The following is a 25,801-nucleotide window of genomic DNA, read 5'->3' on the forward strand; positions in this document are numbered from 1 at the left end:
AGAACTGGAGCAATCTCATACATGACATTACTATGTAAGCTGCTATGAAGACACTGTACTCTTCTGTATACATCATACTGACAAAATATGTTTTGCATTAACATAACATGTCATATGCCATGTAACGTAACTTACTATACCTACTGAGATGAGTTACATGTGTACACAGGGATATTTCTAACATTACTGCAGTGTATACCTACTATGACAAATTACATTAAGTAAATGTACCACTGGACACTTTAAGGCTTTAACATTAATAGTGCTAACATTGCAAAACTTTAGAGAAATCATATCAAGTTTATGTGCTACCTGATTGTATTTGTGATATTTCTAAATAAGACTTGACCTTGCTTTCTGTTGTCAAGTTCATACCTGGCTTCTTTTCCTTGACCTCCGGTAGTGGCACACCATACTTCTGAATGATGTCACCGACAAACTCATCGACAGTCAACTTGGCGGGATGAATAGCGCTGAAAAATTCCCTCAGGAGGTTGCCTGGACAACTAGAAAGCACCTGATCCTTGGACAAACGGACCTCTGGGTGGGCAGCATCAGAGTCAATGCTTGCCTTCTGCTTGAAATGCAAACACCTGACACAGCTGTTGAAGATCTCTTCCAAGGAAGAGGAGGTTTCCTGGCTGAGGGATAGATGCTCCGAGTTTTCCTGCCGGAGGAGTTTGTGACGAAGGTACCCTACCAGGGCCTCCATCTCGGAGGGTTCAGTCAGAAGGGATGGTGTGACCGTTGCAATCGTGAGGAGATCTTCCCCGGTGACACTCATCATGGAGCCATTGTCAAACGCTACAGATTCATCCAGAATGCGGCTGTTGAGGAGGGCATGTTCAACATCCTCCACTTTTGCTTTGCTGCGCACCTCCAGGACGGCATATCCTTGAACAAAGTGTTTCTTACCAGCACCATCGGTTGCATCACTGTCATCACTAGGCTCAGAGTCACCATCTGGAGATGGAGTAGCACCTTTGTTGTCAGATGGCGATGGTCTGGCCTGGGTGTCTGAAGTCCCTTGGGGCCTGTCATTGCCCATGGCAGAGTCTAGCGTCTCCTGCGTTTCTCGGGGAGCATGCTCTGCAGAGTTTGTCTCTGGAGGGGTTGACACTTCAACTTGTTGGCATGGTTCTGGTCCTCCTTCCTTTGAGTCATCATCAATTGCTGTTGGGGGCTTCACCTCTTCCTGAACTGGTATCCAAAGCTCATCCTGGAAGAGTCCGCCTGCCTGATTGCAAGCCTTGAAGATTGCTCTGCGTGCAGCAGGTTCCTCCATATTGGGAGGCAGCCCTGAGATGATCATCAACCTGGTGTGAGCAATGGGTGTCATCAGACTTTGATGTGCATCCTTGATGGCTGTCTTCATGGCTGACTCTCCCTGTGGATCTTGGCTGTCAAGGTGTCGGAGAATGAGGTTGAGTGTCGAGGCCCGGTGGAACCAAAGCATGTCCTCCGGTTGGCTGGCTCCATTGGAGGATGCCTCACCACTGTCACTCTCGCTGTTGTGGGGAGTCCTCTTCTGCTGCGCTGCACGTTTCATCTTGGGTCTCCTCTTCCTGGAGGTGACTTGAGGGCTGGAACGCACCAGCTGCTTGGGGCTCACCATTGATGCTGGCCTGGGTGGGGGCAAGGTTACCGTCACTGAGATTGAGGATGATCCAGAGAGGGGGGCCACCTGCAGCTGATCCATCTCAAAGACAGCTAGGCACACTTCCATCAGGGCCTGGAAGTAGGATGTGTGCTGCCCGGGAGTCACAGAGCCACTCCCTATGACAGCCAGCAGAGCCTCCTCGTCAAAGAGCCGACTGATTTCACTCCGGAACCGCCGAAGCTCCATCAGCACATTCTGTGGGATCAAGGTAATGGGAGAGGCACTGGCACCATCTGCATCATCTGCCTTCCGGATGAGCCTGAGAATCTGTGCCATGATCAAGAACAAGCGCTCTTTGACTATGGCAGGGACATCAGCCTTACTTAGGTACCCACAAAGTAGTTCCAGCACTCGCACATACACTGTGGTGTTGATTTTCATTTGTTTCTTCAGAATTTCCTCTCTTTCCCCCTTGGGTTCTGCCACAGGTGTCAAGATGACATCAGCATGACCTTTGACCTTTTGATCACCCACTTCCTGATGGCAACCGATCAAGCATTCAACAAAGGCGACTGCAAGAGGAAACTCTGCCGGCAGTCCATGGATGCAGAGGATATACTTTGGGGCAGGAGAGACACCGGCTTTCACATGGATCTTGTTGCAGGGCATGACCACCGAAGGGTAAGGGTCAATGACCTGGGACGACGGAGTGGTCAACCCTCCCGATGTATTGCCAGTGGTGTCAGCGGGGTAGCTGACCACCTCTAGGGGAGCGACACTGCCAGACTTTCTGACCCTTTGTCCCATGCTGTAGCTGCTTACTCTTGCCCAGGGAGCTTGGTATAATGAAGACCTGAAAAAACCCCAAACAGTTCAATAAGTTATTGATCTTTGCTTTAGATCCACTATGTTTTCCATTCTTACTTCCCAAAATTAGTATCATCCTCTGACTAATTGTTGTCATTTATCATTTAATGTCTCGTGAAACTAAACATTAAATGATCTTACATTTTTACATTGTGCTGAAAGACACAAAGCCTACAATATTCACTAGTCGGAAGGATGAACTATATAAAGTAAACTATAACTATATAAACTCCTTAAAGTTACAGTCAACTTAAAATTATGGCATACCACTGTTTCCCTAATTAGTTTTATTCAATATTTTCGAAATAAATTTCAAATTGTCAAAATTTACAAACTCCTTTGTACACCATACTTTAATTCATTTTGTATATCAATGGCTGCATGAAAAAAAGTCTCCATATTTTTCATTTCCACGAGAAAGGTGGAATACCATTGAAAACAAACCCAGCATACCATGATTCAAAGCTGATCTGTACTTTCAAGATTGACTTAAATTCTTTGTGAAACACCCCCCCCCCCCCCCCCAGTTTAAAGTTCAATCACATCAACTTTTCTGAACTTACTCTCTGTGTGAAGAGCTGGGGTCTCTCTTGCAGCTGATGACAAGGCTGACAGCATTCTTGAAGATGTAACTGCTGTTGATCTTATCGCCTATTGTGATTGACTCTACATCAAAGGAGGTTGTAGGATCCTGTGCATATTGAGAATGCAGAAATTAACAAATTACTGAAATGAAAAATAAGAATGAAAGCAACATCTAGTAAATTGTCACTTTCCTCGTACAATATTCTCAGATATCCTACAAGTACAGCATAAAGATGGGAATCCAGCACATACACGTGTATTTTGGTGCATTTGTCATTGATATAAAGACACATAATGGATGAGGTCACATGTCAGGAAAGTATCACAGCATGGTAACAGATACAATAGGATATTGTTTCTCAGACACCCAGCAGCTGATCACTGATAACTGTTCCTCTATTTACATTCACCCACCCCCCCCCCCCCAAAAAAAAGCCAACAACAACCAAACCAAACAAAAACAAAACAAAAACAAAACACAAAAACAAAACAACCCAATATACTACTTAAAAAAAGAGAAAAAAAAATATTCAAAGAAGAACAGACAGATATCTTTCCAGAAATGTAACAAAAATGTTCCATATCACTTGACTGACACAGATTTCATGTCATACTTTCTTAAATCTGAAGCATAATCCACTCTAACAACACAAGAACAGATTAATGGCATACAGAGGTCAAAACAATATCAGATTTAGTAATAAGCCATATCGTCGCTGGGGTGACAAGACCTTGTATCTGCAATTTTGGTGAAAATGAGTTTTTTTGATTAATGGTCAAATAATGGGTTAAGTGATGTCCTGTCCAAATACCAGCGTCTTGCTCCAAAAATGAAGCCACCACAGCATGTCAAAAGAAAGGCTATCCCATTCGCCACAGTGCTTTGGCCACCATGTTTTTTGGCTCTCCTGAACATTTGATATTTTGTAGTTACAAGGTCTTGTTGCCCCAGTGACGATATATCCTTTAAATGCATGAGAAATACCCACTAGAAATCTAAAGCCTAGTACGTAATTGATGGCATTATGGATATTCCTGTGGGCAGTACCTGAAATATTCCACATATGTGATTGGTCAGTTCCAGCAGGTGGCGCTCCCCTTGTTGGGTCGCCGTAGCTATGGAGATGGCCAGCTCCCGCTTCAGGTGAGGCCACGCCTTGGCCCCGTAGAAGACAGCTGTCAGGCTGCGAGTCAGGAGGGGCGACAGACAGCGCCCCACCCCACGGGAGGTCAGGAGGGAGGGGTCCCGCAGGCGGCCGTTCTGCTGCGAGGCTGCCAAGAGTTGGTTGGACAGGAGCTGGAGGTGAGAAATGTGCTGTCTGGTGCCACCACCGGCTGTAGCTTGGGAGGTGGAGGAAGAGGAGGCGGAGGAAGAGGAAGAGGGTTGCTGAGCGGGAGACAGGGCCAAGGAGCAAGGAATGGCTTCGATGACCTCAGGACTCTGGCAGTGGGAGAGGAACTTGGTGAGAGCTGTGCGGCAGTACAGGCTGGCCAGAGACGACTCTCGCTGCAGTAACTCTCTGTCAACAAAAAATTGAACAAAATCAAACTTTGAGTTTTGTATGCCCTGCTATTCATGAAAGTCATTCACAACCATCGTGGAAACTAATTATATGGCATCATGCATCAGTGACGTAATGCTTAAATGTTCAATTGCTGCATCCTTCTGTAGTTTTCTGCCTTGTGGCATTAATGACACACCTTGCACATGAATGCACACACACCATAAAAGTAAAACCCATCTTAGTTTAGAATACAGAGCAAACAGGGAAAGCATCTTTTGTAAAACCTTTTACAGGCATGGCACTTACACAAAATTCTCCAACTACCAAAAGTCTGCTTATGGGAATAGACAAGGAAAAGAATGCTTCACTGATATCCTTTCTTGCCATGGTTGTGCCTTGTGCTAAGTTCAAGATGAAAATAATCAACTACAGATGTGAATACTTCATGCTTTCTATTGTCTGGACAGTTTTGATGTACACTTAATTATTATTTTTTCATTGAACTCTGATACAAATCATTTTCGATACTTATCTCATGCTTACCAGTGACAAATATGCCAATTCAAAAATTCAAACTACAAGTTTTTTCACTCCCTTAAAAGAATGGAACATTCTATTAATGTCTGCCTCTAATTTAGGCATGTACATGTATCCCCATGCAAGTTTCTTTATTTCCAGTAGTCTGGATAATTACATAAATACAAAGCTAGGGTAACCATGGCACCTGTGGTAACGAACCTGTGCAACTGAATGTTTGAGATGTCAATGGACGTCGTTCCTGTCAGTGAGCTGCTGGCTCGCCGCATTCCACCCTGGGGGCGCTCCAGCATGTCGAGCGGATACCAGTAGCGCACTAGGACGCCCTCGCTCTTCAGGTAGGACTCAACCTGGACCAGCTCGTGTTGCTGCAGTGAGATTCATCAGGTTATCATATTTTGTTTATCCTGGTTACTATACATCATATTTTTGTGAGTTTTCTTTTTTTCTTTGGTGCAATAGAGAACAGTCTCCTCCTACATAAGATTGTTTGAACAGGGAGGAATGAATGTGGCTACTGCTTCTTGCTGACATTCCATATTTACACACAGCAAACAAATGTACACCAGTATCTACAGAAAAGAGGCAGATTGTCTGACATACGTACTACACAACGTAATACAAGTACATCAACGATGATGATAATAACGATGATGATAATGAAGATGATGATGTTGATGATAACAAGAAAAAAAATAATGATAATATTGATAATGATAGTAATGATGATAATGATAATAATAATAATAGTAATGATGATGATGATAATAATAATAATACTAATAACAATAATCATGATAATGATAACAATAATAATTATAACAATTATCATCATAATGATAATAATAAATTACAATAACAATAGTAACAACAACACCATTACTACTACTACTGCTGCTACTACTACTACTGCTGCTGCTGCTACTACTGCTGCTGCTGCTGCTGCTGCTGCTGCTGCTGCTGCTGCTGCTGCTACTACTACTACTACTACTACTACTACTACTACTACTACTACTACTACTACTACTACTACTACTACTACTACTACTACTACTACTACTACTACTACTACTACTACTACTACTACTACTACTACATGTACTACTACTAGTAGTGGTTCAGCAACACATGTTGTGGTAATTAACTAGTGCTTCACCACTCACCGAATCGACATCAAGAACAACACCAGCCAGGCCCAGGGTCTTCAGCATGCTACGAATGGCGTACTTGGGCACCAGAGTGCCTCCAGCAGCACCGGTGCTCTCTTCTCCCAGGGGGCGGATCAGCACAGTGGTGCCCTTGCGCACCTTGTCGATTGTGAAGCGCGCTGCCTCCACCTTGACGTCGTCGATCGTCGGCAGGTGCAGGTCGCGCGGGATTCCACCGTTCTCCTCGTACAGGAACTCTACAGTCTGCCGTGCAATGTCTGTCATGCCTACAGCCATTCAAAGAGTTTTTAAGATTGACGGAGTCTTCATGCAATAACCTTCATTGGTAATGTACTATGTCTAGTGTTGCTTTTCTAATGGGGAAAAGGGCAAAATGAAGAGACTTTAATATTAACAGAGATGCACACAATATGAAAAAATAGTTATCACGTCTGTTTGTGAACAGTACTACTATGCTGCTAAGTATTTCTGATCTTCAAAGGACCAAAGATCACTTGTCAAATCATTCTGTTGCTTTGATCCAATTAATTATATGCACTTACATGTGTCCCCCCCCCCCTCCCCCCCCCCCAAAAAAAAGGAAGAAAAATTAGGGAATAGCTATATCACCTTCAAGTGATGGACAATATAATCTTACTGCTGATATAACACTACATACAAATCTGATGAAATTTTGTGAAGACAGAGACAGCTTCGAAGAAAGACTAAAAGAAGACTTACCCAGCTGCAAGGCTCCTTTGATTTGCTCCAAGCCCGACCTTCGCTCCGCTTCATTCCTAAACCTCCGCCGGATGACGGGGAAGACTTTGAGCTCCCAGGCCCTGACGAGGAGCGCCACGTGGTCCTGCTGCCCTTCCCCATCTCGGTCATCATCGTCGGAATCATCTGCCGTGGCAGAGGGCGCCCCCTGGTGTTGGGAGAGGCCCGTTGTAGTGAAGTCAGCATAGGCACCGGGCAGACTGTAGTGCTGTGACTCCGCAATATCATATTCTGGCAGAGGGAAATGAGATAACAAAGAAAAAGCTTGGTCTTTAACAGTGTGTGAACTTACTACTGTATATGTCATATATTTTGCATCTTATTTTCAGTAATTTTGCGACTCGGATGCTTTTCGAGAATTTCAAAACATGCAAAAAAATATTAACTCTGAGCCCAGCATGAATGCATCGTACATGCATACATTTGTCTGTCCACTGCTGTACTCCACGATCATAACTTAAACTACTTGCAAAATTGTGAGAAAGTCCCGATTCAGAAAAATTAGACTCCCAAAATATATGGCATGTATGTTACTACGAAGATGATTGCAATAATCCGCAAAACAAAATAGAGTTGAACAGCAAATTCATCATATTGATGATTGTTTTTGACGTACATGTGGAAATTCTATCCTCATAATAAATTTCATGCCAATTAATTGGCAGAACTCTTCCATGGCAGTGTTCTAAACCGGTGAATCCTATTCTATAGTTTACCTTTTCTTATCTTTTGTGGAGTTGCTAATTTGAAATTGATCCCAGCATCTGCAGTGAGCGTGGCGGATGCCTGGGCGGTGGGGGTCTCCGGGGGCAGGCTCTCGTGGTCGCTGTCGCTGTCGAAGTCCCCATGGAAGGGAAGGGCGCCAAAGTTTGCTGTAATCTCCTCCATGGAGTCAGAGGATTCCATGGCCGCTGTGTGGTGACAGTGGCCGTCCACGTAGGCAAAGGGTCGGCTGCCAAAGTTGGCTCTGACCTGGGTGTTCTGGAAAGCACAATAACACCATGGGGGGGGGGGGGGGGACATGTATTAAAGTCTGTGACTGGATTCTGTTAATAGAAAGTTCCCCTTAACCTGTTGAGGACGGGCTAATTTTGCTACAACACGCATTTCCCATAGACACTTACCCGAGTATACTTGGGACTTGTGTTCAACGGGTTTCACATTTATATTGTGCAATCAATGAATATGGAAAGATGCAGACAGACAAGTGAAACGCTAGGTGAAAGTTTTATTCTTTTTTGTCATCCACAAAATTGTTACATTCATTACATCTCTATCAACATCAACACCATCATCATAGTAGCCACAATCAACAGCACTTTCATCATCAACACTGCATCTAATGAAATATCACACCCAAAGCTACAAATGTACTGCCACACCTCGCTAGTGTCACTAACGCATTACAATAATTATTTGCACCAACTTCTCGATTATCTTAACAATTGCAAATTAATCAACTTTATCATTAGTTCCCAAACAATCACATCTCCATGAACATCATTTGTACATTAAACATCATTATCATCATCTTTGCAATCAACATGAGGATCACACAAATCACCCGGAGGCACACCATCACCAACCCATTACAGGATACCTTCTTCTGGACATGGACCACCGGCCAGAGTCCACTGCTGACCTCCTCCAGTGTAGGGGCAAATTTGTGGCCATTGAGGGTCATGAAGACGTGCCCCATGGCTGGCTGACCCAGAACGCCCTCCCCGCCACTGGCCGCTGCCACTGACGATGATGTGTCTTCGTTGCGCTGCCAGCCCATCCCAATGGTGTCTCCGACTTTGAGAACTATGTCAAGGCGGACGCTCTTCCAGCGAAGCAGGCTGGCCCCACTGTAGTGTATGGCATGTCCACTCCTACAGCATTCGGGCAAGAAAGAAAGGTGATGAAACAAACATTCAGAACATCCTACAATGAAATACTACAAATTTGGCTTGACAAAACTTGCCCCATGGCATTACTGCATTCAAAATCTCTCTTGGCTTTAAGCACTGAATAAAATCTTTCAGAGAATCAGAGATATACCTGTATGTGCACATTATTCAAAATATACAAAACCACTGGAATATTCGGTCTATACTAAAAACTTATCATTACACACCAAACCAGAAGAGCACTATAAAACGTATGAAAAATTCTTCAGAACCATATTTGAATGCCCTGTTACCTGCTAACCAATGAAAAGCTCCCTTGGTTAAATTGAACTGAATTAAAGTAACCCTAAGTATTCCATACTACGATCTACTTGAAAGATGTATGTGAAGCCAATAGTTCTGTGTTGCATACATAAAACATCCTGTCTATAGTAATACCCCACTCTAGGTCCTGTCACTATGTATAAGGCTGACAAACATGAATCTCATTAAAAAAAAAAGAAAAGAAGGTTGGACTTACACTGGGAACAGCACAGTTCCAATCGGATTGGTCCAATTGCTAGTTCCTTCCCTCTTTTGGGCGGGCGGGGCCAAACCCATCGATACATTGGGTCCCGAGTCTTCGGCAGCATCACCATACGAACAGATTTCTAGCTCCCAGTAGAATGAGGGCGCCTTGGGAAGGGAAGTACATGTAGGTGTACATGCGATTGATATTCCTTTGACTTGTAAGGGATAACTTGCTGTTTGCATAAACACATAAACTAGTTAAGAAGCAAAGGGGTGCAGCCTCCGCTCAAGATGTGTACCAAGTATAAATAGTGCTAATTCTATTCTGATTTTCACACTGGCAACACATGTGAAACAAATCTGCTCAGGCCTATCCTGTCTAAACCATTTGAAATGTGCAATGTGTTGACAGAGCTAATGTGTGGCAAGAATACAGCACATATTGTAGTACAGTAAAATTTAAACAAACACATGTCGCCAATAAATCCCTGTGAGGAATCCTCGAACTATGTGTAAGAAATCCATTACAAGGTTCATAGCAGAGTTGGCACCCCATCTGTCAAATGGGTTTGTCCCACAGTGTGGTTATATGTTTGTATGTCTATAACCATGAACTTTTATCAAGTCCATGGGTTACATTTAGTCCAATGTCTATCTGTCTGTCTACAATCCCGTCTTGAATCCTGTCTGGTGGTTTGTTTCTCACCTGACTTGGAACTGGCTGAGAGGCATAGCACATGACCCCTGCTGGCAGTCCTCCAGAGGTCGTGGGGTCACCCAGGAAGGTGAGACAGGACATGCATCGAGAAAAGAGACAAGCCTTCGATGGTGGATAGGCTCTAGCAGGGTCAAAGGTCATATCCTGCAACTGTAACGCAATGGAAATTGCAATGTCAAATTGGCATAAAAATCTTGATATAATGATATGGTCACAGGTAGTGCTCAAGTGAGTGAACTCTTCATTGAGGGAAAGAAAAGCATATACTGCATCGTCTACCAAATTCATCATAACCTCTGTCATAGTAGGTCTAAGAAAGTATTACAATATCTTTCGTAATTTCACTATGATGATCATGTTTCTGTAAAAGTAACAAACCTATCATCATCATTATCATTCATATCATCATTACTCAACAAATAATGCAGCATGAGCTCGTATTTATGTGAAAGCTTCATTACTGTACACTTGATAAACTGCAATTACATGTAATATTACAGTTCCTAAGAATTTGTACCATCAGCCAAAATGAATAGTCACAATGAAGGCATCTATTTGTAAATTACCCCCTATACATACTTCAACTGAGAATAAAATTAATTTTGATGTCAAATGGAAAAACATGCCGTGTAAATCCAGCAGACAAAGAGCCAACAGAGCCTCCAAACACTCCAAATAAACACTGATTGTGACAGTGACATTGAGTAGGGACTGTTGCAGATAAATACTACACCTGAATTTCGACTGTTTTCTTAGTGAACCACTTGCAAATGAATCACTGCACTTTTGTTGCTTTTATGATGCACAAACATCAATACCATCTCAAAGGATCATAAAATCTTGAAATGCATATCATCAAAGAGAAGGAAAAGAAGCAGAAAAAGAAGAAGAAGAAGAAGAAGAAGAAGAGGAAGAAGAAGAAGAAGAAGAAGAAGAAGAAGAAGGAGAAGAAGAGGAAGAAGACAATGATGATGATGAAGAAGAAGACTGTACAGGTGTACAATGATTATTATTACATTGCATAATGGATTCATCAATTCCTTAATTCATCCATTCCTTCCTTCCTTTATTCATTCATTCAAGAAGAAGATGGAGGAGGAGAAGGAGAAGAATGTAAGAAGTAGAAGATGATGACATGAAAAGTGACTCACACTAGAAGAGGTCTGCTTGGCCGGTGGGGTGGGGGGTCTGGCGCAGTCGCGGTACAACATGCGCAGCCTCTCACACTGGGCCGCCACCACTGGCTGCCTCTCCCCGGTCCCGCACTGCTGGGAGAGCGACTTGAGCACCTCCAGCGGCAGATTGGTCTGCCGCACAAACTCATTGGCAAAGGCCTGATCTGTCATGTGGTGGGCCAGAACAGCGCATGCTCTGTCGCAGGGAGAAAACACACACAAACACACAAAAGAAAAATTCTAGTGGTAACACCAGCTTACTGCAGGAACTTTCTGTGAGGCTTTCAAACTTCATAGGAGTTCATACCCAACATTACTCTATGCTTGACATGCCATAAATATTTGACTGCAGTATTTACTCTCTGCTGAGGTTTCATACTCAAAATGAAAATACTGCAGTACATTGCACCCATTTAAAAATGCAGGAAATGGCACTGTGATAGTGGACAGTTATTCTGAATACAATGCAGAATATTTATGCTGTTGATCAGTTCTTTTTCTTTTTTCCCCCCTGTAAATTTAATCAATTCACTTTTTTTTTTCTATAAACAATCATGACACAAAATATAAGGGAAGAATATTTTAAGTAAACAATAGCATGTAAGAAGTACATAAAAATACATAACCTCAGGGTGAATATAACTAGACTCCAACCATTTCAAAAGCAGAAAGACAAGTCTGTAGGACAACAGATGTAGACAACAGGAATTTGAATTGGTGGGACTATTAACAATAAACCTGTTCAACCATAGAAATAGACGAGGCTGTTACAATGACCTCATATCCATACCTGCTGCTGATCTCAGCCAGGACCCTGCAGGTTGCCATGGCCTGGCTGTTCCCATCCCCAACAGCCGGGAGAGGTACTAGCATGGGACACGCCCCTTTCCCCTCCGGTGGTAGCAGTAGGCTGTGGAGGGCAGAGACCAGCTTTTCTGTGATCGACAGCTGCTGCAGGGGAAGCACCTTTGGGACAGGTGAAAAGAGATGTAGTCAGTTAGTTGAGCAGAAAAAAAAAAACAAGACCAAGAAATGCCTTTTCTAAAGGTTATTCTTCTTGTACAGTTGAGGGAATTCCATTCAAAACTATGTGAATGATGTTTTTGAGTTTGAGACTTTATAATACATTGCAGCAATGATTTTGCAACCTCTCATCTTGCAGATGTAGCTCAATGCCTACTGGGATTTATACCTCATAACTTTAAAGGCCTGGGAACAATCTCCTTTCTTTAAATTTCACAATGACTGACACACTCACTAACATTAAAAGGAAGAGAAAAGTTACTGGAAATTGTGAAACTTTCGTGAATTGGAGCCAATGGTATTCTAAGCTTAAGGGAATTGCCATTGGCAGTCAATGTGCTGTGTAGACAAAAACACTTTCACATGCATTCTACTTTTGCAAATTTTGGATCCTCACAAAACTGTTTCATACACATGAAAATTTCTGGTTTTACAGTATTTGGGATAGAAGTGTGTTGACAGACACTGAAGATGTGAAGCACATATTGCATAAAAATCAATACAGTTTCCATTCCTTCGAGAATAGCAAAGAAAATTTATCTTACTATATTTTTGGGAGGTTGGAGTCGGGCCACGGAAACATCCATTGGGTTGCTGATCTTGGGAACATCTGCATCCTTGATGGAGACGGATGCCACACCCTGATGCTCTGAGATGGTCAGAACCTGGACCTCAATGGGAGTGCATCCCTCACCAACAATCTGGGCACACATGAAAAATATCTCAAATGAGCAAAGAGTCTTGCAGCTCAACCCGAATTAACTTAGCTCCGACATGGGAAAAAATAAAGTATTCTTGGGTAATCAGATATTCTTATTTATTTTTTTTTCAGGGCAAACTGTTCATCACTAACTTAATTTCCTGCTAAAATTGAAAAACTACATGATTCCTTTAGTGTCCAGCTATGCCACTTGAATACTGGCAAGAAAAACAAAATCGGTCAACAATTACACAGCCACATATTGCATAATGTAATCACAAAGATATGAAGCATGAAACTGCAAACACCAAGTTGAGAACACAAGAATTTTGTATGTCTCCACAGAATAGCACTCTTATATTCAACTTTGTTTTTAAACAGCTGTTCAAACTTTCAGCTGTCTGGACCTATTAAAGACCTTTGCATTCAGTCTCTTATAATGTGTAAGCTGTTATTTTCGAGAGGGTTTAATTTTTGCGAATTTCGCGAATCACAGTTGGATCGCGAATTTAACAACACACGAAAATGCCTCCATGCGTTTTGTTGATACAGCATTAACGTAAGCGTCGAAGTCAATTCACGAAAACAACATCTCGCGAAAATGTCTATCACTTCGTCATTTGCGAAAATATCTGTACGCGAAAATAACAGCGTATACAGTATATTCTGATAATTCTGTCATAACTTCTGAAGAAGAGTACAAACTATGAACGAATAAAGGCACTCTAAATACACTCTATATGTACCATACTGGCATATCAGACATTTGTGGTATAAAATTGGCCCTGTCTTTGATTCAGTAAAAGTTGTTGACCTCTTACTCATATCAGATCATTAATCTTTAAACTTTGCTTGAGAAAGTTGTTTGTCAAATATGCAAAAAACAAAGTTGTATATTTCTTTCAGAAAGACAATAAGAAAACAATTGAACAGGTGGTTGGTTATAACAGTTACAAATTCATGATTAATTTCTTCACAACAAAAGAAAGAGCAGCTAAAAATATCCATATTATTGATTTGTTTTTGTATCTGATGAGTGACTGCAATCTACATCAATACTCTGTTTACTTGGCATTCCTGTTCATACAATGCACAGTTCATAGTTTGGTTCACAAAAGAGCTGCCTGAACTTTAAATTATCTTGGAGTTCGCTAACTTTGATGACTATGGAGCCCTAAGGGTCCCTAAATAAAGCTAGGTTCCATGTGAACATAAGTCGCGGTTAGCTAACTCAGAGTTATCCAATGCTCCTACCCACAAGAAATCTTGCAGTCAGGGTGCATGTTGCTCTATGACGAGAGCACCCCCTGAGAAGCACTACAGTTAGTGGGCCCATGTAAACATAGTCAACAATAAGCTCACTGTTTAGCTAGATGTCTGTGAGTGCTGAATTACTTCTGGTAAATGAACACATTTAATTACTGTATTAATACCAGGGAGGTTTTGGGCAAATGCTTGGCATGCCTGAAATGGGGATCATTGCACACAGTGCACTGCACTTCCATATATCAATGCTGGTTAACAATGAGTACCATCATCAATAGTAAGCACAACATGAATGCAACTCACAGTGAAAAACTAATTCGCTTTAGCCTATCATCGATAATAGGGTGACCATGTGTACATGGCCTATGAGAAGCTCTAGCCAAGTTGTTGACATCTTACACACATAAGTTTATTAACCTTCAAACTTGCCCTAAGATGTTGTTTGTCAAATATGTACAAAACAAAGTTGTATATTTCTTCACCCTGACAATGAGAAAACAATTAAACAGGTGGTCACAAATAACAGTTATAATAATCTTCTTCACAACAAAAGAAGAATGAGGAGTTACAAATCAATATTATTGATTTTCTTTATCCAAGGTGTGATTTTCTTTGTCCAAGGGGTGACTGCAATCTACAATGATACTGTTTGTTTGGCATTTACTCTGCCTTAGGTACATTGTATAAACAGGGTGGGGTGGGAGAATGGACATTATGCACCTGGAGTTTGGAATGCAATAAACAAATGAGTCATGAACTCTGCAAACAGGTAAGTAGGATGTTATGAGAGATTGCATTTTACTTTAACCCATTGAGGATGAGTCCCGAGTATACTCGGGCAAGTGTCTATGGGAAATGTGCAGTCTATCTAAATCAGCCCATCCTAAACGGGTTAATTTACTTTCAAAACAAGCAGAACTGGGAAAAGATATTGTTTGTCTACAAACTGCACAAAGCTGTGGAATTGCAATAAGATTTGTAGACAGATATTACATTGGCAAAGCACAAATGGAATGACAGAGAGTGAGAATAACATCCAGTTTCACGGTTGCAAAAATCTGAAAACTTACTATTGTAATCAAATAAAAACTTGCCACATCAAAATATTGCATTGTTTGATTAAGTATGTAGTGAAAGACAACATTATTTATAAAAATGTACAATTGTAGTTGGTGAATCGTGTCAAGAATATGTCATATATGTGTACATGAACATGTACATGTACATGTATATTAGTTTGGATATTTTTAAAGTTGGCTTTTATAATGCTTGTGGAGAAAGTAAGTACCTGGAATACTCAATTTCATTTTTTCTCTAATGTTATGTGTGTGGCTTAGGGGCTCTGTTCACTCATCACTTCTTGTCTTCACAATCGACATTGTTTTTTTTTTTCTCCTATTTTCCAATCATGTTATCAGTTCATCTTCATCTCTCTCTTCTCTCCTGTTCTATCTTCTGCATGACAGCGACTTAGTGTTTGGATTTGTCTGGGTGCTTGTCTTGGGCTAGTTAGGTTTTTATTCGTAGTTCATGTAATTCATTTTGTGAATTAGTTTCATGTACAAAGTAGAAGATCAATGATATGATATGTATAATTGTTCTACTATGTTTGGGGGGAACGCACCCTACAAGCATTGCTTTTTCAGCATTCCTCCCCATCTCCTGCATCTTTCAAACTTCAGAATGTTCTTTGTGCTTTTTCTTTTGTATATCCATAAATGTTGTTTATCATAATATTGACATTATGTACAATGTACTTATATTTTATGTGAAAACAAAAACAGTTGTATTTACAAGTTCTGTTGGAGATGGAAAAAAAACAAATGAATGAAAGTACCTCTGCTGTAGCTCCCGTCTTGACACAATCCTGAAAGCCGCCAAGTGCGCAGAATGCTGCCACCACTTGGCGGCATGTGGAGAGGAGTTGATCAACGGATGATCCCTGGGGCTGGGAGGCCAGGAGGGCCAAGTGACTGGCCTGAGAGGAGACAATGGCTGGTACTTGGTCCAGGGCATGTGACAGGACCTATCAAGGACACAGGGAAAGGGAAACGAAATTACATACTTACCATAAATCTGGTGTAAACACCTTATTACTCTTCCCAAAATGGGCTTTTACAGGTTGTCAGTGACAGGCTGGGAATAGTTAAAGGACAAGTCCACCTTCATATACATAAGGATTGATAGAATGCAGCAATATTAGTAGAACACATCAGTGAAAGTTTGAGGAAAATCGGACAATCTGTTCAAAATTATGAATTTTTTGAGTATCTGCGCAGTCACTGCTGGATGAGAAGACTACTAGTGTATGATGTCACATGCATACAACGATATAAGGAAAATAAAAAGAGAATTTCACAAAACTTTACATTTTGAATAAAGTACACATTTCTTCGACTTGTTACTGACGTATATTAAGGGTAATATTATTCCCCTTGCCTTCTAAAAGAGAGAAGTTGAGTGTTCTTTTGCTACGTGAGAAAAATGGAAATATGTTTAATTTTCTTTATTCTTTCTTTATATCGTTGTACACATGTGACATCACAAGCTACAGTAGTCTTTTCATCCAGCCATGACTGAGCAGAAACTTCAAAAATTCATAACTTTTGAACGGATTGTCCAATTTTCCTCAAACTGTCACAGTTGTGTTCTACTAAAAATATTACTGCATTCACTCAACCCACATGTCTATGAAGGTGAACTTGTCCTTTAAGTGGTTAGGTTCAAATACATCTATACATTCAGATCATATCAATTGCGGGAATACACCATGTAGAAAAAAAAAAAGAAGAAAAGATCCTATCAGCACAGTCAATCACAACAAAATATGGGCATAAAAAAAATTGCATACAAGAGTCTGACAAAAAGAAGTCATAAATGGAAAATCTTAGATTCTGCAAAACTTACCACAACAATGTGGAGGGGGGGGGGGAATGGGGGTTACTGTGCACCCTTCCCATATGGGTGAATTTCAAACCTTGTCATTGCCCAATCACTGCATTTTAACAATGATTTGCAATGAGTTGTGCACAAAGAGAAATTCTCCAACTCCTGCTGTGTTTGGCAGCAGGTAAAAATTTTGTCTCTGCGGGGATATGAAGCTCAAAACACATCAAACATTTTTGAATATTCTCTCACTGAAGTCACACATAGCAAACATATTCCTTCAAAAAATAAAAATAAACAATCCCCCACACACTTAAAGAAAACATGCAGCATGAAGGTCTTTGGCACCCTACTAGGGAATAGAAAAACACCCATAACAAAAACATTCATGATCACAAGGAACTTAATACAGAAGTTCACTGTACCACATACTCCAAACAGATCGCAAGTTCAAAGACCTTCAGACTTTGTACTCCATTCACAAGCTTTTGGGGGGTATTGACGCGATAACCAAGGCAAGGGAAGAACATTGACCTACCCTCTCCACAGCCGATGCCCAGATCTCCGCCGTGTTTGACTCCGGTGCCGTCAGGAGGCTGTGCATCAGGGCGATGACCTCCGAGGCCATGCTGTTGGCAACGTGCCCACTGATGAAAGGTCGCACGGGGTCGGTTCTGGAAGGTCACATTAGAAAAATGCACTGAGTGAATTTATTGCATTTCCATGTGAATTCATCAAATCAGACTTTTTTAAAGTCCAGGCTAAATCATAATACATGAGCCTTTATTCCTCGGTCATGGTGGAGAACAGTCACAAGCACTTTCTTACTCAAAACCCGGGGACAACAAAACCACGTCTTTTGCATTGCATTATAATTTCATATAGCTTTATAATTATCATCATCTTATAAAAAAAAATTCTGGATATCTTGCCAAAAGCAATCAGGAATATTTGCTCAAAACTGGCTGTAATGTAATGATCTTTATATGCTTGCATTTTCATACAAGGAACAAAAAAAAAAGATAGTAAAGATAAAAAGATGTTCCCTTCCTCATTCACATCACCAAGCAAAACTTTCAAACAACAAATACAAAGATAGTCTTTTCATCCAAGAATATTTTGAAACTCTGTATGACATATTCACCAACACTAAATACTGGTTGCAAAAAGTCTATAAATCCAAACTCATTGGCTCACCTAGCTAGTTCAGCATTCTTCTCCCGACAGACTGCCTCAGCAGTCAGTTTCAACTTCTCCTTGTTGCTGTTCTCTGGGTCGGCAACCTCCACCGGAGCACCGACGCTAACAATGAAGCCAGACTGGGCCAGCTTGCCTGCCTTCTGGATGGCTGTGGCTGCATCTTCGGTGAAGAGTTCAGCCTTACCCATCTGTGAAGCAAAGGCCACTGGGATTAAATTTTGGAATGCTTCTGACAACTGTGGGTATTATACATATATTCTTCCTAAAGTTTGTTCACAACTTTGAAATTGTTCACATTTGACATGACAGCCATGCACAGCACATTTCTATCGTAATTAATTACTAAATAGCTTCAATATTCATAGTCTGACAAACAGTGACATGGGTGATAAAAAGATCAAGGATGGAATAGTTTTCATGTCTTATTGCACATAATATTTGTTCAGATAGATTTACCATGAAATGTGACATTAATTTGATTGGAAGGCAAGAAGCCTCTAAGAAATAGTCACATACTGTCAATTGGAATAATACTCTACAGACTTATATGATAAAACGGCAGTAAGCTTGATAAAGCTGAAAGTTCTGCCTTTTCTAGCATATTTTTTCCACATCACATACAAATGAGCAGTGTTACAGAAAAACAGGAACAAATTAAAAAAAAAAAAAAAAATTGCTCCTTACAGTATGCATATTGCGATCCATTCGCAAGACCTTCTCCATGTTTGCACCGCTCCCCAGACGGAATGGTCGGCCCTCCGAGCTGTTCAGACCAAAAGAAAAAAGGAAATTTGACAAAAGGGCACACAATATTTCAGTAGTCTCACATTTTTTTTTTTTTTTTTGGGGGGGGGGGGGGTGGGGGTTGTTTCAAATGATGTTTGTGCATGAAGTGACTTTTGTTGGGCTGAAATATTTCCATCCTATGAGTAACATTCATTCACACCTGCATCCGATAGGAGTCAAGTTTTTGCTCTCATGTAACAAGTATCACAGCCTACACACTCAACACTCAAATTAAGGTGTCACTGCATCTGTTTGCTGGTATGTACATGTATTTGTGTATATGTATGTGTATGTGCCTGTGTCAAAGTGTTTGTGAGGGTATGCCTGTCAAACTTGCGTTGTAATCCATTTTAACGTTATCTCTTTTAAATGTAAACCATGCATAATACAGTTTTTGTAGTTGTGATGCAAGTATTACATTTAGACCATTATTGAATTGAACTGAACTAAATTGAAATTGTGTTTATACACTGTGTAATATCTACAGTTCTTTGTACCATCAGTCTGTTGCCACATGAAATACATGTAAGTATGTAGAAACAACATTTTCAGCCTGTATATTCTGACAAGAGACCAATGATTTCAAGAGTGTAAACTAGCCAAAGATCACTTTAGTCAAAATCCTTTTCCAAACATCCTCTACTCAAAGTTGCATGCAGAAGCTATATATGGCATTCTCCATCCTTTTCAAAATACTTGTTAGCTGCAATCCATGTGGGTAGTTTAAATTTAGTCCATGGATTATGAAAATATCATCTGCTTAAAGGGTGTGTACAGTTCTGGTCGAGGTGAAGATTTAGCTGTTAACGTTTTGAGAGATATTCAGAAACCACTCTATGAGATGTCAAAGAGCATGCGGTTCTAAGGGGTTTCAAAAGTTTATTCGATGAAAATCGGTTTTGAAATGGCTGAGATATCCAAAAACAAGGTGAAACAAAGAGATACTAATAAAGTTGGGGCATGTCGCCTTTTATTATTAGCACTTTTTTGGATATCTCAGCCATTTGAAAACCAATTTTCATCAGATAAACGTTGAATCCTTCTTAAAATTACATGCTCTTTCATATTTCATAAGAGGCTTTTCATTATCTCACTTAGGAATGTTCAAAACATGAATCCCTGCCTCAACCAGTACTGTACAGTCCCTTTAAATGTGCTTGACAGATCCGAAATGCCAATGGACATCCAATAACAAATGTATCTGCACTAACATGCACATGTGCAAAGTACATATAATTGACACTTGTTTTAGTCCATGGACTAAATCTAAACCATGGACGTGATTTAAATCACCTTTGTTAATTCTGGCAATTAGTGTTTCCCAATTTGTTTTTGGAGTATTTTGGGGCATTCAATGACAACATAAACTAGAAATGTCGCTATGGCGACTGGTATGCCTCCGCCATAATGCATGATTCTCCTAATAGGTCTATAGTACATGTGGACAATGTGTGATTACATTTTCACAAAATTGGCAAAATATTAAAATGACGTGTTTGTCACAAATGTATTGAATGTTTACCTTCCTTGACCTATGTTTATTGGATGAATAGGAGAGCATGTATTTGGGGATTTAAGAACTTTAACTTGACTTTGACCATTTCATAAGTTTATGCACTGAGTAATTTTCAAGGTATGGAGAAAAAGCGCAATTTCTGTATTGAACAGTAAATTGTTATCATTTTCATCTGGCCTTTGATTTATAAGAGAATCACTGTCAGGCAGAACATACATAAATTCAGCATGTTCTAAGTTTCAAGATAACTTGAGCCACTTCCGAGATATGGAGAAAGAATTAAGTTCAGCACTTTCACTTGATCTTTGACCTTTTGACCTTTGACCTTCTTGGCAAAAAAAAAATCCCAGAGAATCTCTATTGGGTTATACATGCATACATCAAGTTTAAAAAAAAAGTCCTGCTGGCATTGCATAAACATAAGGAAAATAGTAAAATTTTGAAGTATTGTCCTTGACCTTTGACCCCTGACCTTTGACCCCATGAACCCTAAATTCCCTAGATAACCACTGCCAGTCAGTAGATGCATATATATACTACGTTCCATGAAGATACCTTGAACAATTTCCAAGATACAGAGAAAAAAGTGAAAATTTAACATTTTATTTGACCTTTTGACCTTTGACCTTTTGACCTCATGACCCCAAACTTTCACCAGAGAATCTTAATTGGGTAGTACATGTATACACTAAGTTTCCAGAAAATATCTTCAGGCATTGCATAGATATGGGGGAAATAGTAAAATTTTAAGCATTTGACCTTGACCTTTTGACCTTTGACCTTGAGCATGTGCACCCAAAAGTTGATAGGCACAACTTCACCCCCTAATACACATACATGCCAAGTTTCATTAGGATACCTCAAAAGGTTTTGGTAGTTACCCTGTCCACAAAATTCATTACGGACGGACGGAAGGACGGACGGACGGACGGACGGACGGACGGACGGACAACCCGAAAACATAATGCCTCCGGCACCACTTCGTGGCGGAGGCATAAAAAGCATACACCTGCTAAAGCCAGACCCTTTCCCCTCTGGTCCTCACCTGAGCAGTGCCTGGATCACCTCCCTTGAAGTCTGGTCCTCCCTCTTGTGGAGGAATACCGACAGTCTGCCGTCCTGGTCCTCGAGGTCATCCTCACGGCTGGGCACAAAGCTGCTGGACGGGAAGTGACCGAGCTGCTCAGGGGCCAGCATGGTCTGGCAGCCTTTGGAGGATACAAAGGGGGAAGAGAGTTGTGAGGAAAGGTTTCAGTTTCCCAGGCATCATAAGAAAATGCAACATGTGGCAAGAGTTGGTTGATTAAACGGTCACAACTTACACATTTCATTCAACTTGAAGATCAAAAAAATGTATCTCCACTAGTGTACTTAAATATGCTTCTGACCTAAAATCAAAGCTGCACTTTGTACAAGAGTCTTTACTGTGTAAATGCATATGAGGATCACATTAACACATTACACCTTTTTTAATACATAAAATGAACCTTTTACAAACTATTTGTGACTCTGTCCATTCTTGGATGAAAGGGGAAACACTGCTAATTCCTTCCAGATACTAGGACAAAGTTGTAATGGAATTCTAAACTGTCACAAGACATTTTTTTTTTTCAGCAAACAGGCAGGACATCAAAATAAAATTTTGAACCAGCTCACCTGGCACCACACAGTCTCCAAGCTTAGCCAGGAGAAGGCTGGCGATGCGGGCTGGTGGATCGCCGTCGGCAACCGATGTTCCATCTCCCCCGTCGGAAGTCGCGCCGGCGCCGGGTGTGGCCAGCTCCGACCCCCACACCGGCAGGCGTACGTGGGCACAGTCCTGAGCGCTCATGAGGGGCAAAGCCACGCGACAGAGCTGGAGGATGATGAGGACCAGTTTGGGGGAGGGGCGCTGGTCCAGGAGGAGAGACAGGAGCTTGGAGACACAGGCTGGCTGGCTGAGGATAGCACGCCCCATGCGACTCCTGCACACATGTGGATGGAGGGATATTGAAACAGTCTGTCTAAATAATTTTGTCTGGAGGGTGTATGCCATCATATTCCTTTAACAATTTAAAGTTACAGCAAAAAAAAAAAAAAAAAATCAAATTGAAGGATTTTAACATAAGATTTACTCTTGCCTTTCAAAAAAAAAGTATATAAGACTCCCCCCCCCCAAAAAAAAAAATATATATGTATATATATATATATATATATATCTAAACAGCCAAAAATGAGTGATGCATATGAACAAGCATTTTTCTTGTATCCATTAGATATTTAATAGAATAGTATGAGAACCATGCCAATATATTTAGGTTTTAAAAGAGCGAGTACACACAAATGGAAATCATACAGACAGTATCACACACAAATATGTAAGAGCACACAGGAGAGAATGTGTTCAGTTTTTCAGAATATTTGTTGTCTTGAGATTATTGAGCAGACTATATGCAAGAGTTTCCACTGAAATTAAATGTGAATTTAATTCAATTGTCTTGACAGATAACTGAACAGACTACAAGTAAGAGTATCTATTGAAATGAAATGTGCCTAGTATATGCATACATACACACATACAAATTTGTAAAGGAGTATGGGCACATACAATGGTTGGAAAGTTTCATCACCTTGAAAGGTTGTTGAGTAGACTGAGAACCTCTTGAAGGGCTTCGCTGCCCGCCGCCTCATTACCACAGGTCTCCGTGGCGCGAGCTAGGTGATTGGTCAGCAGCAGGGACACCTGGCGGGCAAGTCCGGCATGTCCCAGTGCATTGTGGGATATGTCATCTGTCTCCCATGACACACATCGATTTGCAAGGACCTGACATGATGAAAATAGATCAGCACGTAACATAACTATCATGGTCTGCCCTGTGTAATAATATTTAACTAATCCCCAATAAATTCAGTTATGGAATATCACAAAGTGCTGTAGTATATTTTGTAGTTTTCTATTTGCGCGAGTCCACTGATATTTGCGGCGAGATTTGCAAATTTGCCATCTTGAAAAGATATTGCTCTCTCTGACACAAATGCACCATATATTGTCTCCCAGATGGGAAACCACTACTGGGTTTCCTCCTAGAAACAGAGTAGGCTTACTTCTCATTTTGTCGATGTGAAGTTATCATACCTTCATCTTTCCATGCTAACCTAACACTTACTGTATTCAACAAACGCAAACAGAAAAACTGACCAGAAATGAATAATATTGATTAGTGGAAAAATTGAGAAAAAAAAATTGGGATTCCATCGGGATTCGAACCCAAGACCTCCGGATGCCAGGTTCAAGTGTGTACGTGTGTGTCACACACAAACACACTGCTATAGCTTCTGACAATTCGAGCATTGAGAATTTAGGGTTTCTGGGACGAACACTGAACTAGGGCTTTCTACAGCTCAGTCGGTAGAGCACAGGGCTAGCAATCCGGAGGTCTCAGGTTCGAATCCCGATGGAATCCCATTTTCTTTGCTCAATTTTCCACTTACTGTATTCCTTACAATGATTCTCTAATGAATGTCAACACACAAAAACACTAACAAAAAACAATAATACTTTGCTTTTGCAAGATATACCCTTGAGATAAAAACAACCAAACAATGTTTTGCATAATGAATGATTAACTAGCTGTCTGAAGGGCTATGAGGGCCTTTTCGATTCTAGCTGTTTTGGTGGGTTTTTTTAATCATTCTTCCCCTCCGTCAAACTTGGGACCAACAAATGCATAATTCATCAACTGCCAGTACACAAAATAATGCCATAGCCATCATTACAAGTGACTTCATCAGATATACAGCACTTACAATTCTCATGAACATTTATGGGCAAAGTTTTACTGCATTATTCATGACAGATCCTTTGAGGCGTGGCATTATGGTCTCACCTGAAATCCTGCCCAGGCTAGGGCAGACACTCTCTGACCACTGGACTGCGTCTCTGGCCGCGAGGGCTGACCGACCGAGTGACCAAGACTGCAGAGTCTGTCCAGTAGGCTGACCAACTGACTGTCTACAAGACACTTCTCTTCACTCCTGCGAAGAAAATACAAGTGGAAAACCTTGACACACACTGAATACCACAGTAGTACTTACAAATTTGTACATAATTGCCATAAATCAGCACACACGATGATTGCAAATCTAAATATAGTGATCAGGGATGAACACATCTTGCACAAGATGTTACAAGCAATTTCATATGTAGTGCCACAATTTGCAAAGGCTTCTTATGAGATTTTTAACTCAGAAGTGACTTTTGCACTATCCACTGATAAAAGTCAGAAATATTTTCTACAAGTCACAGAAATTATGAAATACGGTATGATTACTATACAGTCAACCTCACCCAAATTGAATGGGAGAAAATCCCTCGACTTGGATGAATTTCAACCTACAGACTGGAATTATCACATGCTCATTTTCATCCAGAATAGAATTTTTGTTAGACTTTTTCTTCGACCAATATTTTGACTATGTGAGGTTGACTTTGGCGAGGTTGACTAACTGTATATGAGATGTACAAGTCTACACAGCATTTAGACCCATAGCTGGTTTTCACCTGGTATAGGGAATGGTACAGAGAAGTCCGATGCTGTAGGCGCTGTCCGTTGGATGGCACGTGGCCAGCTGTACGATGGCTGTCATGGCGTCTGCAAAGGCTTGCCTGACAGTCTCCACAAAGCCTCCACACACCAAATCCTCAATCCTGTATCAGGGAATGGCATTAAACAGAGGCTTAGATTGGGGGAACTTGTTACTGTACATCATTCAGAGAAAATGCTCATTTCTGTTGAGCAATGGCAGTCTGAGTTGGACAATTGCTATCCAGAAATAATTTCGTGCTGATGCTCATCTAGAAACAAGTGAAATGAGAATGAAGCATTGCTACTTAAAGGGAACGCACACCCAAAGAGCAATGTGGATTGAGTAAAAGCATTAACATTAATAGAACACATCAGTGAAAGTTTGAGGAAAATCGGACAATCAATGCAGAAGTTATGAATTTTTGAAGTTTTGGTGTTGGAACCGGTGGATGAGGATACTACTAGAGGTTATGACGTATGAGTGGACAACAATATAAAGAAAATATAAAAGTAATTCCACAAAAATCACTTTTATAGCAAAA

The 25,801-nt window shown here is 40.9% G+C and overlaps 1 protein-coding gene across 1 annotated transcript in view; it reads right to left on the reverse strand.

The window, feature by feature from the left end:
* The window catches only part of LOC139735184 (probable E3 ubiquitin-protein ligase HECTD4), a 108,295-nt gene that overhangs the window by 11,548 nt on the left and 70,946 nt on the right, over nt 1-25,801 (reverse strand). The window contains exons 30-51 of the mRNA XM_071645944.1: nt 25,235-25,381; nt 24,561-24,708; nt 23,304-23,497; nt 22,351-22,658; nt 21,740-21,902; nt 19,077-19,155; nt 18,390-18,580; nt 17,731-17,866; nt 16,144-16,332; nt 12,886-13,041; nt 12,108-12,283; nt 11,294-11,513; nt 10,131-10,292; nt 9,435-9,589; nt 8,623-8,896; nt 7,739-8,003; nt 6,984-7,253; nt 6,258-6,529; nt 5,296-5,462; nt 4,101-4,572; nt 3,031-3,158; nt 376-2,453 (exon numbers count right to left, since the gene is read on the reverse strand). Coding sequence (XP_071502045.1) covers nt 376-2,453; nt 3,031-3,158; nt 4,101-4,572; nt 5,296-5,462; nt 6,258-6,529; nt 6,984-7,253; nt 7,739-8,003; nt 8,623-8,896; nt 9,435-9,589; nt 10,131-10,292; nt 11,294-11,513; nt 12,108-12,283; nt 12,886-13,041; nt 16,144-16,332; nt 17,731-17,866; nt 18,390-18,580; nt 19,077-19,155; nt 21,740-21,902; nt 22,351-22,658; nt 23,304-23,497; nt 24,561-24,708; nt 25,235-25,381 — 6,350 coding nt within the window. The remainder of the gene's footprint in view (nt 1-375; nt 2,454-3,030; nt 3,159-4,100; nt 4,573-5,295; nt 5,463-6,257; nt 6,530-6,983; nt 7,254-7,738; nt 8,004-8,622; nt 8,897-9,434; nt 9,590-10,130; nt 10,293-11,293; nt 11,514-12,107; nt 12,284-12,885; nt 13,042-16,143; nt 16,333-17,730; nt 17,867-18,389; nt 18,581-19,076; nt 19,156-21,739; nt 21,903-22,350; nt 22,659-23,303; nt 23,498-24,560; nt 24,709-25,234; nt 25,382-25,801) is intronic.

The sequence above is a fragment of the Diadema antillarum genome, unplaced genomic scaffold (assembly GCF_040938485.1).
Source record: "Diadema antillarum isolate AM-2024a unplaced genomic scaffold, OU_Dant_1.0 seq00000565_RagTag, whole genome shotgun sequence".
Classification (NCBI taxonomy): domain Eukaryota; kingdom Metazoa; phylum Echinodermata; class Echinoidea; order Diadematoida; family Diadematidae; genus Diadema; species Diadema antillarum.